Source organism: Chinchilla lanigera, unplaced genomic scaffold (assembly GCF_000276665.1).
Source record: "Chinchilla lanigera isolate Chin_1 unplaced genomic scaffold, ChiLan1.0 scaffold00077, whole genome shotgun sequence".
NCBI classification, from domain to species: Eukaryota; Metazoa; Chordata; class Mammalia; order Rodentia; family Chinchillidae; genus Chinchilla; species Chinchilla lanigera.
This window is the reverse complement of record NW_004955478.1, coordinates 6,433,155-6,448,372: the sequence shown is the minus strand read 5'-3', so window position 1 is coordinate 6,448,372 and position 15,218 is coordinate 6,433,155. Positions and strand designations below refer to the sequence as shown.

General features: G+C 38.2%; 1 protein-coding gene across 2 annotated transcripts in view; it reads left to right on the top strand.

The window, feature by feature from the left end:
* The window catches only part of Helz (helicase with zinc finger), a 149,513-nt gene that overhangs the window by 26,772 nt on the left and 107,523 nt on the right, over window positions 1-15,218 (top strand). For both annotated transcript variants that reach the window (XM_005402152.2, XM_005402151.2), the window contains exons 5-8: window positions 4,878-5,002; window positions 6,857-6,913; window positions 12,249-12,300; window positions 13,783-13,858. In XM_005402152.2, the coding sequence (XP_005402209.1) occupies window positions 4,878-5,002; window positions 6,857-6,913; window positions 12,249-12,300; window positions 13,783-13,858 (310 nt within the window). The remainder of the gene's footprint in view (window positions 1-4,877; window positions 5,003-6,856; window positions 6,914-12,248; window positions 12,301-13,782; window positions 13,859-15,218) is intronic.

The following is a 15,218-nucleotide window of genomic DNA, read 5'->3' as shown; positions in this document are numbered from 1 at the left end:
TACATTCACTTTTTAAAAAAAATTCGCATATACAACCTTTATCTTTCCAAGAGAAATTTTAAAAACTTTACTTGAAAAAGTAGATTCATGGGAAGTTGCAGATGGTATAGAGGGGTCCCATGTATAATTCACCTGCTTTTCCACAAGTTAATTTATTTATTTATTTATTTTTTAAGACTAGGTATTGAACAGAGGGCCTTAGTACCCTTTTACATTTTTTATTTTGAGACAGCATCTTGCTCAATCACTGAATTGCCCAGGCTGGGTTTTAGCATGTGGCCCTTCTGTCTCAGCCTCCCAGAGTACTGGGATTATAGATGTACCACTACCCCTGGTAATGGGTAACATTTTATATGACGTAGTACAGTATCAAAACGAGGAAATGAATATTACTGCAGTGAATGTATTGTGTTTTATCGTATCTGGTTCATGTAGCCAATCCAGGTTTAAGAACTGTTCCATCACCATGAAGATTTTTCTCCTTCTGTATTCACATCCACTCCTCTCTCCACCATTCCTAACCCTTGGCAAATACTGATGTGCTCTTCAGCTCTGTCAGTTTATCATTTTGTGATGGTTGTAAAAATGCAGTCATACAGTATGTGACCTTTTGACGTGGCTTTTTTTCACTGTAATGCCCTTTGCGATCCATCCACATTGTTGTATATATTAATAGTTCACAAATTTTGTTCTCCAGTAGTAATGGGATATTGATTTTCACTTCTGATTTCTCCATATTTCTATTAATTGTTGTAAGTAAAGGTTTTATATTTAAATTGATAGGACTAGAAAGTTAAATTATCAAATACTAATTTTGGGACAGACTATCAATTAGAGAAGTAACAGTTTAATATTTAATGTGAGGACTGTTATCCTTTATGTAAACTTTTCTTTTTTAACGTGAATAGATGTTTAAGGAATAGGCTCTGAATTTATGTGAACTCAGTTGCCAGAGTCTTATCGTGGTTGTACGACTGAATAGCTGCTCTAATCATTTGCTAATTACACGTCTCTAGTCACGAGTGATTTTTAAAAATATGTATATTTCATGCTATTTTTGACTCCTAGAATACATATTAGTGTTAATTTTCAATTAACTGAAATTATATTTACACATAAAGAGATTTAAAGTAAATGATACTTTACATTTTAAAATCTCAGTAAATATTGCATTAAAAGGGGGACTAAAATTAAAGACTGAACACAAAGCTGTCTCCCATAAAGCAAGGAAAGTAGTCAGAAGAGCCACAAAATGTCTGTGGTTTTCTTAGTAAGCAGATTAGGAGAATAAATGCAAATTAACCTTGAAAATAATGAAGTAAGGGAGTGCCTGAACAAAGTTAGGAATACCTTTGTGGACTTAAACAAGAGATGATAAGATACTGACTTTGGAAATTGAGGAAAAGGCAGTGGAGGAGTTTTAAGATAGAAAAACATTGTTATAGAAAAAATGTCTTGCCAGGCATGGTGTGGTACATGGCACCTGGGAGGCTGAGGCAGGAGAATGGCTGTGAGGTTGAGGCCAGTCTGGGTTACATAAGCAAATTCAAGGCCAGCCTGAACTACATAGCAAGAGTCTGTCTCAAAATTTAAAAAAAAAAAAGGTGTCTTTTTTTTTTTTGGTTTTTCTCCGGTACCGGGAACCGAACTCACGACCTTGAGCTTGCCAGGCAGGCGCTTTGCCGCTGAGCTAAATCCCCAGCCCCAAAAAAGGTGTCTTACTTCACTTTGCAAACAGCTACCAGAGGTTAGCTTTGCTCTGGCCCTACAACAAATGCATCTCTAAAGGCAGGGTTCTTACAAAGAGGAAGCGGAACACACTCTAAGCAGCAGATTCTCCTTTTCTCTGTGAAGCACAAGCTAGTTTGCAGATTTTTGTGGGATTGGGGCTTTGCACTGAGCTACATTCCCAGTCCTTTTTTAATTTTTAATTTTGAGACAGGCTTGCCAAATTGCTAAGTTGTCCAGGCCGGACTCGAACTTGCCGTCCATCACATCTGGCTTGCAAATACCACTTCATATTGCCTTTAGTGAAAAGGATTATTCAAGTAAACAGGTGACTTAGAAGCCTTTATGATTGCCTGGGGAATCAAGTTTTATGTTTACTTGTGTTATCGACTTTTTACTGTGTTGAATTATTTTATACTTGTATATAATGAGGAGATTGAGGGCTACCAAAAGAATTAGCACTAACATTTAAACTAAACCCTAAAAATAAGCAGAAGAAATGACCTGCATTTCTGTAAAATGGAAAGGTGGAGAAAGAAGGCATTTAGAAGTCTTTTTCAGGCAAATGCAGGTAAAAGAGTTTTTCCAAAAATAAATAGTAAGATTTAAAATTAAAGTTCGTTGCACACCCAGAGATTCTATTTGAGAGATCATTTTTGTTTTTATTTTTTTTTGAGAGATCATTTTTGTGACCAGATTAAAGATCAAATATTGAAAGGAGGAAAGTAGTAGGGATTTTTAAAAAAATGTATTATAGTAGTTGAAGCTAGAGATGAAATACTAGAAAAGGTCTAGGATAGATGGGTAAAACCTAAGTTTGAATAGTTAGGGCTTTTTATTTTCCTTATGTATTTTACAAAGAAAACATTTTATCTACAAAAGACCTTGGTAGGAAGCACATGAAATGATACAAAAGCTGCAACCCACATGTCCAAATATATTTTATTATAGTTAGCAGAAAGGAGCAGGGACGAGAGAGAGGGTTGAGGTGAGAAGAATCGTGTAACAAAAAAAAATTGGCAACAGGGGCACTAGGTGAGATACTTGCCACTGTATTCTTTGGTTTGTGTTGTACTTTGTGTGTGTGGGGGGCTGTTGAGGCAGGGTCTCTATGTAACTTAGTCTGACCTTGAACTCACTGTGTAGCCCAGGCAGGTGTGTGCCACCATATCCAGCTATTATACTGTAATAAATGGTAATTTTAGTCTCTGGTTAAAAACTCAATTTAACTTTACCACTTTCTGGAGTCTGCTTGTATAGTTTTGCCCCCTTCCCTAAATGTATGTTTGTATCTGTGCAAGGCAGTGAATTTGTTACACTTGATCTTAGCCAGAAGGCCAAGAATCGGTAAGGCAGTGAATTTATTGTCAAAAATTAAATGACTGGGAATTTATTTTCTTTTTTGATTATGTAAATATCGATAGAAGGGGAGCATGAATAATAAGTAAAAACTGTATAGCTGAGTGGTGAGATTACAGTGATTTTTTTTTGTTGTTGTTGTTGTTTCTTTTGTTTTTTGGAGACAGGATCTTACTGTGTAGCTCAGGCTAGCCTTGAATTCATGATGTAGCCCAGGTCAGCCTCATATTCATGGAGATCCTCCTGCTCAACCTCTTGAGTCCTAGGATTATAGAACTGCCCCACCATGTCTGGCTGAATGATGGTGAAATTTTACCTAGAATTTTATTGAGGTTATAATGTTGTTTGTTTGATAAAACTTTGAACAACAAGATGAGCGAGTATACTCAGCATAACCAAAATAACTTACTATGAACAGATCCCATGGACTTTATATACAGTATAGTATTATACTAAAACAGTATGTTGTCTTGGGAATAATTTTTTAAAAGTACCATTTCCACAGTATATTCTTTCAACAAATTATTTCCTTGCAAAGGAATCTAACTTATGTATAAAATAATAGAATCTTGGACTTATCAGTGAAGAGAAGGGTATAGATTGCTTTATTAATTGAAACTTTGCCAATCACTGTGAGAAATACTCTCGAATGGCGTGGCATAAAAATGAGTATATCCTGTGTTAGAAACATACGCTCCTTGTGATTGTGTTAAAGTAAATCTACAAAAACTCAGCAGCAATTTGGGTAATATTGGATTCTTACTTAATCATGCTGGTTTTGAGTTATAATCATGATTAGCCATAATCATGGCTAATTTTTAGTTGCTTAGAAATATCTATGGTGAGTTTTGCCACTTCAGTTTTCATGCATTTTAATCGGAAAGGGTTTTACATCACTGTCAAAAGTGTGAGAATTTTATTTAGCTAATTATTCTGCAATTTTAAAAGCCCTCAGCCAGACGTCACAGTGTTTTTCACTAAGACACCCTGTTTTCCCAGATAGGATTTCACTATGTTGCCCTCGACTAGTCTCAGGCTTGTGGACTCAAATTATCCTCCTGCCTCAGTCTGCTGACGAGCTAGCACTACAGGTGCACATCACTATTAGGCTGAGGTTATTTATTTATTTATTTTTTTGTACCGGGAATCTAACTCATGACCTCGTGCTTGCCAACCAGGTGCTATGCCCCTGAGCTATATCTCTGGCCCTAAATTTTTTTTTTTTGCTAGAGCCTTTAAAAAAATTAACCACTTACATTTTTTATTTCTGATTGGCACATAATAATTGAATATATTTATGAAGTGTAGTAAGTTTCAAGACACATATACAGTATGTAATGATGATCAGGGTAATTGGCATGTCTGTCACCTCAAACATTTATCATTTCTTTGTGTTGGAAACATTTAAAATCTTCTCTACTAGCTATCTCAAAGTATATAATTAATAATTGTTGACCGAGGTTACCCTATGGTGCTACAGAATATGAGATTTTTCTTCTATCCAACTGCATGCTGGAGAGCTATAAGAGTAGTTCTGTCTGTGATGTTAATATAATCAATACCAGCTGCCTGTATGTTTTAGTAGGTTTGATATGCTTGTTTTCATGTTCTTTTCCTTGTCCTTATATGCATGTTGTGGATAGAATTGAAATACTACTGCTTTTCTTTTGTGTTTGAAGTTATTCTTCTAGCACATGAGAAGCTATACTTGCGATGGTATATTACTGTTGTAATCAAGAAGGATGCAAGTTGAATGCAGTTGGTTAATGACAGCTGTTCTTTCATGGCAGTGCTGGGAGAAGGACTGGCCAAGGGTGAGGGTGCCTTTCGGGCCATGCTTTGCTGCATGCAGCTGAAAGGAAAGCTCCAACCTGTATCCACCATCCTTGCCAAGTCTCTGACCGGAGAGTCCCTGGTATGTTGATGTGTTCGAATTTTGAATATTTGAAAACAGATTCATATTCAATTGCCTGTGTAGATTGCAGAAAAAAATAGTGTGCATTTTCCCTTTCAGTTCTTCCTTTCAGAAATCAAAGCTGATGTTTAATCTTTGGATTTTTGTGGTTTGCAATAATGTATATAAAAGTTGTAAGTGCTTTAAAAAATTTGAAAGTATAGGGTAACTAGATGATTTTCTTTAAAGATAGCATTTAACAGAGCCTTAAAATATTTTTGTGCTTTAACATGCTCATGTGGACGTAGCCTTCTTATAGGATTCTTAAATTCAGCTATTCATAGAATTTCTTGTTTGTCTAAACTAAATAACAAATTTTATTTCTGATATGCATATTATTAATTTCCATACCCATTCTGATGGAATGGATTAATTATATGGACTTTAGGATAATTTCTTAATATAACATTTAATTTTCTTTTTGGTTGAGATAATTGCCAGATGTTTTTTGGGACTTTAGAATTGATAATCTATAGAAATTAGAGGAAAAGAGCTGTAATTCCTTTCACCACTTGGTAACTCTTAGAAGACTTGCTAATATTTTTCAAGAATCAGTGAAAAACAAAATGTATGCTTTGCTATGCATTGTGAATTCTCTGAACCTTACTCTTCTGAATTAATATAGGTTGTGAAAGTCTAGCAGTTACATTTTCAGTACAAAGAAATGTATTTGATAAAAAAAATAGAAATTAGGAAAGTATTTGGTATACTGTTGAATGTAATATATTGACCCATCTCAGGGTAATTTAGCCATTTTCCAAGGCATTATTGTATAATAAATTTTTCTTTTAGCTTGGTAATATGTCTTGATTTCATCAGGTTCACAGATGTGGATATAGCAAAATTGTGTAGCTGTTTAGTTCTCAGTAGGTGGAAAAGAACGTGTCTCTCTTCCTCCTCCTCTTCCTCTTCCTCTTCTTCCTCCTCCTCCTCCTCCTCTTCCTCCTTCTCCTTCTCCTCCTTCTCCTTACCACCCTCTTTTTTTTGTGGTGGAGATTGAACCCAGGGCATGCTGAGTGACATCCGCAGTCTTTTTTATCTCCCCTTCCCCAAGAGGGTCTCATTAAATTGCCCAGGCTGACCTTGCATTTGTGATCTTCCTGCTGCAGCCTCCTGAGTAGCTGCAATTACAAGCATGTGCCATACCCACCTTCTTTGTAATTAAGATAATGTCCTTAAAAGGCTTTTCTAAATAAGTTAAACATTTAGTTTTACCTATTGGGTGTTTATATATATATTTAAAGCTAGTAAAAGGAGCCAAGTCTTTGAATTCAATCCCCAGTACCATAGAAAACAAACAAAAAGCATAGTAAAAAGCAATTTGGTTCATAAAGCTCAAGTGAAATTTGAATTTTAGAAAAGTGAATATTTTTTCCTCAATGACTTTATTAATATGCTGTCTTTAAAGTGCTACAGTCATTTTATGTGAATATCTGTAAGTTGTGGATAACTTTTGCGTTCATCATTTTGTATGGGTAAGCCCTATGGAAAATGGGTATAAAATAAGTTACAGGTTTATTTTTTCTCCTTGCTTATATTTTGCTCTAGTGATAACTGTTGAAAATATTTTATTTCATTAACTAAATTTTTACATGAGATGAACATGGTGTTTTTATGTGCCGGAAAAGGCACATTGAGTAGTTTCTCCTCTTCACGGTTTGAGTTTCCTCATAGATACGTAGCTGTATTACCGGCGTTGGTGGTTGTGGGGATGCAGGATGAGGTTGACAGTTTTTTTTTACAGATAAACTTTAGAGGCATCTGAGAAATCGAGCTAAATTGTCACACTGATTTTTCTCTGTTATGCCCTTTCAGAATGGGATGGTAACAAAAGATTTGACAAGACTGAAAACACTCCTCACGGAAACAGAGGTAAGTGCTTCAGGGCTCTCGCTGGGCAAGTCACTCAGCTTGGCTGGTGAGCATTCTGTGTTAACATGTGGCAATCACCGTGGCAGCGGCCGGACGGCAAGGCTGCGCGGGGGAGTAGTGGGATGGGCCCACCTTCCACGAGACCAGTTTGTCCCGTCCTCGGGATGTTGCTTCTCATGTTCTCACCTGCATCCCAGCTCTTCTGTTCTGTTGCTTATTTTTATTAGTTGTCTCTGGCCCCACAGTGGAAATGATGGGGAAATTTTAGTTTTTAACTACTTCTAGCTGGTAGAAAATTCTATCATTAAAAATGCAGTACTAAAAAAACCCAAATTAACACAAAGATATTTCTCAAGCCTTCTGTATCTTTTTAAACAAAAGGAAGTCTGTGACTTAATGGATTATTTTTAGCCAAGCGTGGTGGTGAACTTCTGTAATTGCATCACTCAGGAGGCTGGGGCAGGAGGATTGCTGTGAGTTGGAGGCCAGCAGGGGCTACCTGGTTGAGTTCAAGGCAATCCTAAATTACATAGTGAGACCTTGTCTCAAAAGAAAAAAAGGATCATTTTTAGAGAGTGGGTTTGAGAGATGGAAGTGACGTGTGTGTGTGTGCATAAATGTAAGTGGTGCTCCAGTGGAGGACTTGGAGGACACATGGATGGTCAGGGGCGAAAGTGTCGCGGAGAGGTATATACCTTCAGAGTTAGGTGTATTCCTCGTCTAGGCGTGTAATATATTTAGCTGTCCTGTTTGTAGAATAGCGTTTGTCAGCTGTTACCGTAAGTGGCAGTCCATGTACCCCCTGACTTGTGTGCACATTAACCCACTTTGTAAGGCCTGAGCACCTGTGTGGTGGGCACTGTGCTCGGGAGTGGAGACACAGCGTTGGGCAGGACGGCGCCTGTGGCCTCGTCAGCTGACAGTAGAGTACCAGGAGACAGGCACGTCGGTGAGTCACGCAGCTGTGGGCACTTCACGGTAAGGAAGGAGAATGAGCTGTCCTGCCGCGAAATCACCGGATTGGGTAGCCAGAGTCCTGGACAGCCAAGAGCTGAGCGTTGAGGAGGTCCCGGTCTCCAGGCGAGTGCGAGGGACGGCGCTGCAGGCCAGGAAAGGGGTACGAAGGGACCTGAGCGCCCCCTCGAGCCCGTGTGGACCACCTTCCCATTGCAGGTCTAGCGGCATACCCGAAGCGCATGCCAGAGGCAGCAGGGAAGACGGTTGGGTTACAGGCGGGATCGGGTGCGTTCGGGGTGGTATGGCCGTGGACAGTTACGGATTACAGATGCGGCATAACGAACGGTTTTGCTGATATTACGCCTTTTAAAAAAGTCATTTTCCTCGTCTTACTTTTCTTTAATATGAATTAACTAAGAATTAGTAACCTTCCATTACCTCACAGCCATTTTCTTTAGTGTGTATGTAGGGCCTTTCTAATTTCTAAGAAGTAACAAGATATTTATAAATGTTTTAGATTTGGAGAACATAAGTGACCTTTCATTTTATCAAGATTTTTGGATTTGCTTTTTTTTTTTTACTGCCTCAACTGAACTGCTAGGTTTATATCTGATAATAGCAGGCAAATATACAAATTTAAAAAAAAAAATAGTCTTGTTACATGTAAGGGCACAGAAGTCACGACTGTTTTGTGATTATCACATTAGAAGAAAGGACTTGTTTTGTGTGTAGTTTCTATTGCCTGTTGGCCTTTTGGCTAAGATCAAATGTTTGTAGTTTCTGTATAAGCTGAGTAGCATAAATGTCTGTGTAAGCAGAGTACTATTCTTTTTGGTTAGACATTTGATGGTACAGCTCAGTGGTAGAGCCCTTCCCTAGTATGTGTGAAGACATGGGTTTGATCCTCAGCACTGCCAAAAAGGAAGGTCCATCTAGAAAAAGCTAAAGAACAATGTTACCTTTACTTAATTATTGTACGTGACATATTTGAAAATAGCAATTTGTTATTAAAAGATTGGGCTGAGCTGGTATTTAACTTGTAAATGTGGATAAAGACTTGGAACTAAAGGCTGATTCATTAAAACAAAACAGTCTAATCCTAATTTGTTTTCAGTTTACAAGAGGTCTAGCAGTATAATTGACTGTTTTCCCTGAAGGCGTCAGTAATGACTGAAGAATGTACCCTCGTCAGTGCTGCCCTCTGTCTGGGGTTTGCACACACAGAGAGACTGCTTAAAAAGGGAGCATGAGCCTGGGGGTGGCGGTGATCCCAGCTACTTGGGAAGTTGAGGCAGGAGGATTTAAGTTTAAGGCCAATCTGGGCAATTTAGTGAGGCCTTGTCTCAAAATAAAAATTAGAAAAGGGCTGGGAATGTAGCAAAGGGGCCGAGTGCTGGCCTAGCCTGCTCAGGGCCCTGTATTCAATCCTCAATACTGCAAAAGCAACAGTAAAACCCTAAAACAACGGTCACAACAACAAAACTCAAACACAGCACCCCAGGATGGCCAGTAGTCAGCCAGGATGAGCTCTTTATCAGCTCTCCTGATAAGTGGCCCTTACGCGACGTGCAGTAGGCCTGTGGCATCAGAGCAGACTGGTCTTCGGACAGTCTCAGGTCAGACTCGCGAAACACACCTTGCAGGGTCAGTGGATGCTGTTTCGGACACACCGTGTTTAAAGTGCACAGTGCACACAGCGTTTTAGTGTTTCAGCAGTTACCAATGTTTTAGGCTTCATTTGATGGCCCAGGCATTTCCTTGCCATTCTTTTTCTTAGTAAATTTATTTTGATAAGTTTTGAAGAAGAAATACTTTAAAATTTTCATCCTTGAAGTAAGTGCTAGCTGTTATATGTCTGAAGTAAAATTGAATCATATTTTGAGGGTTACTGTGGGACTGTGGCGTGTGGGCCTTGCATGTAAACACTGACGAGATCTGTTTTCTTCTTCTGAGGCTGTACTGAGGAATAGCCCTCGGGCTTGTGCGTGAGCTGCATTGTGCGCTGCATGCATTTGTTCATTTCACAGTCCTCCTTTTTTAGACAAGTTCTCACTAAGTTGCCCAGGCTGAGCACAAGCTTGTGACTCTCAGCCTCCCAGAGTGCATGGTGGTACAGGTGTGTACCACCAGGCCTGGCTTTTAAAGAGATGTTTCATTGAATCTTTTTTATGAAACATAGAATGTTTGTAGTAGGACTAATTACTCCTGTTTTATTTGTTTATGTATTCTTATTCTTAGTCACTCATTTTACAAAAAGTGGGTTGTCTTCTATAAGCTTATTAATAAGTGACTTAATGGAGAATCAGAAGGTAGTTTTCTTTAGAAGCAATAGTTTAGTGATTTAGTTCCCACCCAACTTAAAATGTCCAATGATGGACATCGAATAAATGATGATTTTATTTTTCAGATATACCCAGGTAGCATTTGTGACATTCTTTCTATGGTACAAGACATTTCCAAATTTCATTTTAGGGTATTGTTTCATTCTTCTGACTCGGTTTCAAATTTACCAAACCTTTGTGCTGTTCAGGCCTCCAGAAAACTGAGAGCTGCGTGGACAACAATTTGGTGGGTCATTTGGGATATATGTAGCTATTGCACACACCAGGCAGGCTGTGGTCAATAAGGGCAGTCATTCAGTCGGGCGTGGTGGCGGATGCCTGTAATCCCAGTACTCGGGAGGCTGAGGCAGGAGGATTGTTGTGAGTTCAAGACCAGCCTGGGCTATAAAGTGAGCTCAAGGCCAGCCTGAACTGCAGAGTGAGACCCTATCTCAAAAGGACAAAAAAAAAAAAAAAAAAAAAAAAAAGTACAGTCATGAGATACAGGCCGGGAGAGGGAGGATTAACATTCTCAGAGGAAATCATGGAGGCGGGAAAGTGGGAAATGAGTTTAAAGGAAAGGACAACTAAGTAGACACTCAGGTGACTTGATACTGAGTAACAATGGCATACAGTAGTTTGTTCAGGGAGAGATGAGACAAGTAGTAGGATAGTATCAGTGGGAGTACAGAGTATGAGATAATCTAGATCTGGTTGGGCAAGATTTGGAGAATACTCAGGATAGAAGATGCAAGAGTTCAAGATGGCATTTAAAATTTCAGTCTGGCTTTCTTTGGGGAGAAAGAATCCATTAACTTGAGATCAAGAGCACTAGAGGAAGTTGGGGTTTGGGGCAGGGTCTGTGAGTGTTATTTTGGAATACTGTGTTTAAAGTGCTTCAGTCATCATTCATCCATCTGTCCATCCATCTATCCAACAATCCAACATTTATTGAACACTCACCAGAAAGTCTTCGAGGGGGATTGCAGAAAGGTGTTACGTACTGTTGACATCAAATCTGTTCACAGCTGGCAGTGATCCAGCATGTAAAATGCTGCAGCATAGCTAAGAAAAAGTGCTGTGGTTGGCCCCTTGTAGAAATTGGAGGTGGAAAGCTTAGGGCAGTGTTGGTGAATCTATGGCACGTGTGGTGTTCTTCTTTTAAGACAAAGGATGTTAATGCATGAGTTGTTTTTTCTAAGCTAATACCTTAGCATTCTGGTTTAATTGCAGTGTTGACACTTTGAGATAAATAAATGGGTTTTGGGTTGTAGTTTGGGTACTTGGTCTCTAAAAGGTTTGCCATCAGTGGCTTAGGGTAAAGTTAGTGCCAGAAGCACAGAGTGGGTATTTGTCCAAGGAAGTTAGAGCAAGTGGTTCCATAGCCTCTTCCATTGTGGTTGAAGGGTTAGCTCCAGATCGACTGGGGCTTGGCAGGAAGTGCCTCCAGGCCACAGAGTGGTAGCAAGCGTTCGCTGCAGGAGAAAAGGCACCTCTTTATTTTTATTTATTTATTTTTTTAAGTTACCTCTTTACTTGGTCATTCTTTAGATATTAAAGGAAAGTGAAATGAGCAAATGGATGGAAGGTGCTGTCCTTGTGGGTTTCAAAACATAAGTTTTCTGATCTGCTGCCAGACTGATTTTAGTTCAAGGAGTGTGTATCAGTTTTGTTTTGTTTTCCTATTGTTTTTTTTAAAAAAGTTCCTGACGAGTGCTGCTTTTCCATTTAAATTATTGTTTAGCATAGAATAGGGCAAGGGATATCTCTTGCAGCATATTAAAATTATGAAATATTTCACACTTGGAGGGTTGAGGCAGTAGGATTGCCATGAGTTCAAGGCCAGTCTGGGCTACATAGTGAGTTCAAATCCAGCCTGAATTACATACTGAGACCCTGGCTCACAAAACCCCCTCCCCCTGAAAAAATTAAACATTTTTTTTCCAAACATTTCTAAGTATTCCAACCCTACCTTTTGTTTTAAGTTTTCAAATATCCAAATTTAATTCAGTACCAACTGGTTATTTCTTACATGTCTTTCATTTGAAAAATTACAGACAGCAACTAGTAATGTCCTCTCTGGATGTCACGTGGAAGACTTAGAAGAGGGTAAGTGCCAAACTTTCTTAACTTCTCATAGCTGTGATTCTGGGCTTTGCTTTTTGTTGATTACTGGGAGGAAGTTTACTGAATTTGTAGTACATGTAAGTGGAGATAGAGGAGAGAGTATAAAAATTCAATTTTAAGAAGCGGGAGTGGTGAAAGCAGTTTTTACCCTGGCAGCTCTTCATAGAATAACAGAGTAATAGAGATACGAGATCACCTGGGGGTGGTGGCGCACGCCTGTAATCCCAGCACTTGGGAGGCTGAGGCAGGAGGATCGTTGTGAGTTGAGACCAGCCTAGGCTACAAAGTGAGCTCAAGGCCAGCTTGTGAGCTCAAGGCCAGCTTGAATCTCTGCATAGCGAGACCCTGTCTCAAAAAGGCAAAAAAAAAAAAAAAAAATCAAATCTAGAGGTCACCTAGTCCTCTTCTTGCCTCCATGTAGGTCTAAATTTAAAGATCATTCTTAGCAGTGTGTAAAGGGAGCATCTCCCCCAGCTCAGGTTATTGTAGTCAGTACTTTTTGGAAATTTTGATCTATAAAGCTGAATTCTTTCTGATATTGCTAGAGGAAAGGGAGAAGAGTCATTGAATGCCTGTCACCAGCTGTGTACTACAGTCATGATTTTCGTGAAGCCTTGACTGACTTCTTAGGGTCCTTCTCCATCTCTTGATAAGTGATGAAGTGTATTTTGAGGGCTAGTAATTTTCACAGAGTTGCCCGGCTAGTGAGGGATGACACATACTTTTAAACTTGACCAGGGTGAATAGCTTTTTTTTTTCCTAGCAGGTGGGGCACGGTGACTGGTGAGGGAATACAAAATGACTACTCAGCCTCAGCTCTAGCCTTTTGTTGTAAACCTTTATTTTCTTTGGCTTATTTGGTGCCTTATCTAAACAAATCAAAACTCACTGTATTCAAAAGGAATCAGAGCTATTTTTTTAGCTGTTACGTCAGAATTCAACTGGTTGAACTTTATTTCAGTTATAAAAAAAGGATTACATCATATTGTGATATGAGTCACATAAATTGTAAGGCATGTGAATGACATGTGGAGCTTCTCTCTAGGTGTGTAGAGGTGGAGTTTGTTATGTAAGATTTCCTTCCAGGATGCAGTTGTTTTCCCATTCCTGAAGGAATTCCTGATAGAGACACAGTCCATACTTTAGAAATGACAAGCATGTCCAACTCCCTCGAGTTCCTAGGAAGAGGCTGTATTGGACAGACCCCCCAGTTGCTAGAGCAGAATCAGGGCCAGCTTGACCTAACTGCGGGGTAGCTGCTTTTGCAGTGATTTCTGCACTTTCCATAATTAATCTATTTAACTCAAATGATTGGTAGATTTTTTTCTTAGAGGCAAATATGTTGTCTTTTTTACATCATCTGGGATGATGTACGTGGAGGGATTATAGTATTTCTTACACATTAAAATATCAGAACTACTAGGTAGCATCAAATGATAAGACTATATCCTGATTACTCCCTAGGGTCTTGTAATGGTTGGCATTTCCGCCCACCACCTAGGGGAATCACAAGCAGCGAGGAATATACTTTGTGTAAAAGGTAATGTGAATTTTCTTTTTAAACCAATTACGTGTCTGTGTTGAAAGGATAAACAGTTTTCCTTCACATTTTGGAAAGTAGTAAATCAAATTCAAAGAGGATGATATGTGAAGGGAGAAAAAGTATAATGATACTGAATAAAATAATTTATTTCCGTTTGAAACAGACCATAAAGGTCATTGTCGTTAAGTAATAAAAGTGAAAACCATATCCATGAGCCTTCTTTTAATTACAGACAACGGTGATCTAAATGCAGGTCATCAGGGCTGTGTTCAGAAGTCTTGTGTGTTACCAGTTGTGCTATTATGAATGAACTTAATTGCTGGTCTTTTGTTAATACAAAGTTTACCTTTGGTATGCTGATAAAAGTTGAAATTATATAAACTGAAGTAGAACGTAAAACAGACTTATTATTTTAATAACTTTCCTAAAAATACCTATCTTCATGTAATCCTCATAGAATTTAATATTTGAAGGGCTAACCTTTCAAAATTTAGTAATTATATATTAATGTGGAAAGAATTACCAATTCATATTTTAAAAACTGAGCTCATCATTTCTTTTTATTAAGACTGAGTAACTAGTGGGGTTTTAGGTAGGAACTCTCACCACTCTAGATTGCTTTTGATAATAGAGGAAAATTTGATATGTGATTTCTGATGATTAAGTAGTCAAGATATCAGCTTTGGTTTTATAGTAGAGATAGTGAAACTAAGTAGTAAATACTGAAAATCCTTCATGTTGTGTGACAGAACACAATCTTATGAAAAGGAAATCTGAGAAAACTTACAGTCAGATGAAAATTTTTCAGGCAAGTAACGTAAAACAAAGTATAGAAAGACAAATTTCACGCATGAAGACACCATACTTAAAAGTCACATCAATGTATGATTTTTAGTTTCTTCTGAAGCATGAGAGAATTTAACAAATAGCCTTATTTTACATTTAAGTGCTCTATTTGTACCATCAGGAGAAACTTCAGATATGCTCAGCTTTTCATTGTGGTGAGCCATTTGACCATTTATAATGTGCTGTGGTTCATTTTGTAATCCTTACTGGCCATATTTTTTCCAGCTGAAAATTGTCTATGACATCTCTCCTGTCTGTTTTGCTATTTATAGTTTTTGTTTTTTCTCTCAGAAGATCTGTCAATTTTGTAATGTTTTCATTGATTTAAAACTGGCCTAACCATAATTTTGTAGGGTATTTAAAATACTTTTAAAAATTAATGATCAAAGACTTTTAAAAATCTGTTTTTGACTCCAAATTACATAAACTAGAACATAAAGAATATAGGCATATTAAATTACTTTAACAACTTTCCTAAAAATACCTATTTTAATATAATCATTGTATAGAT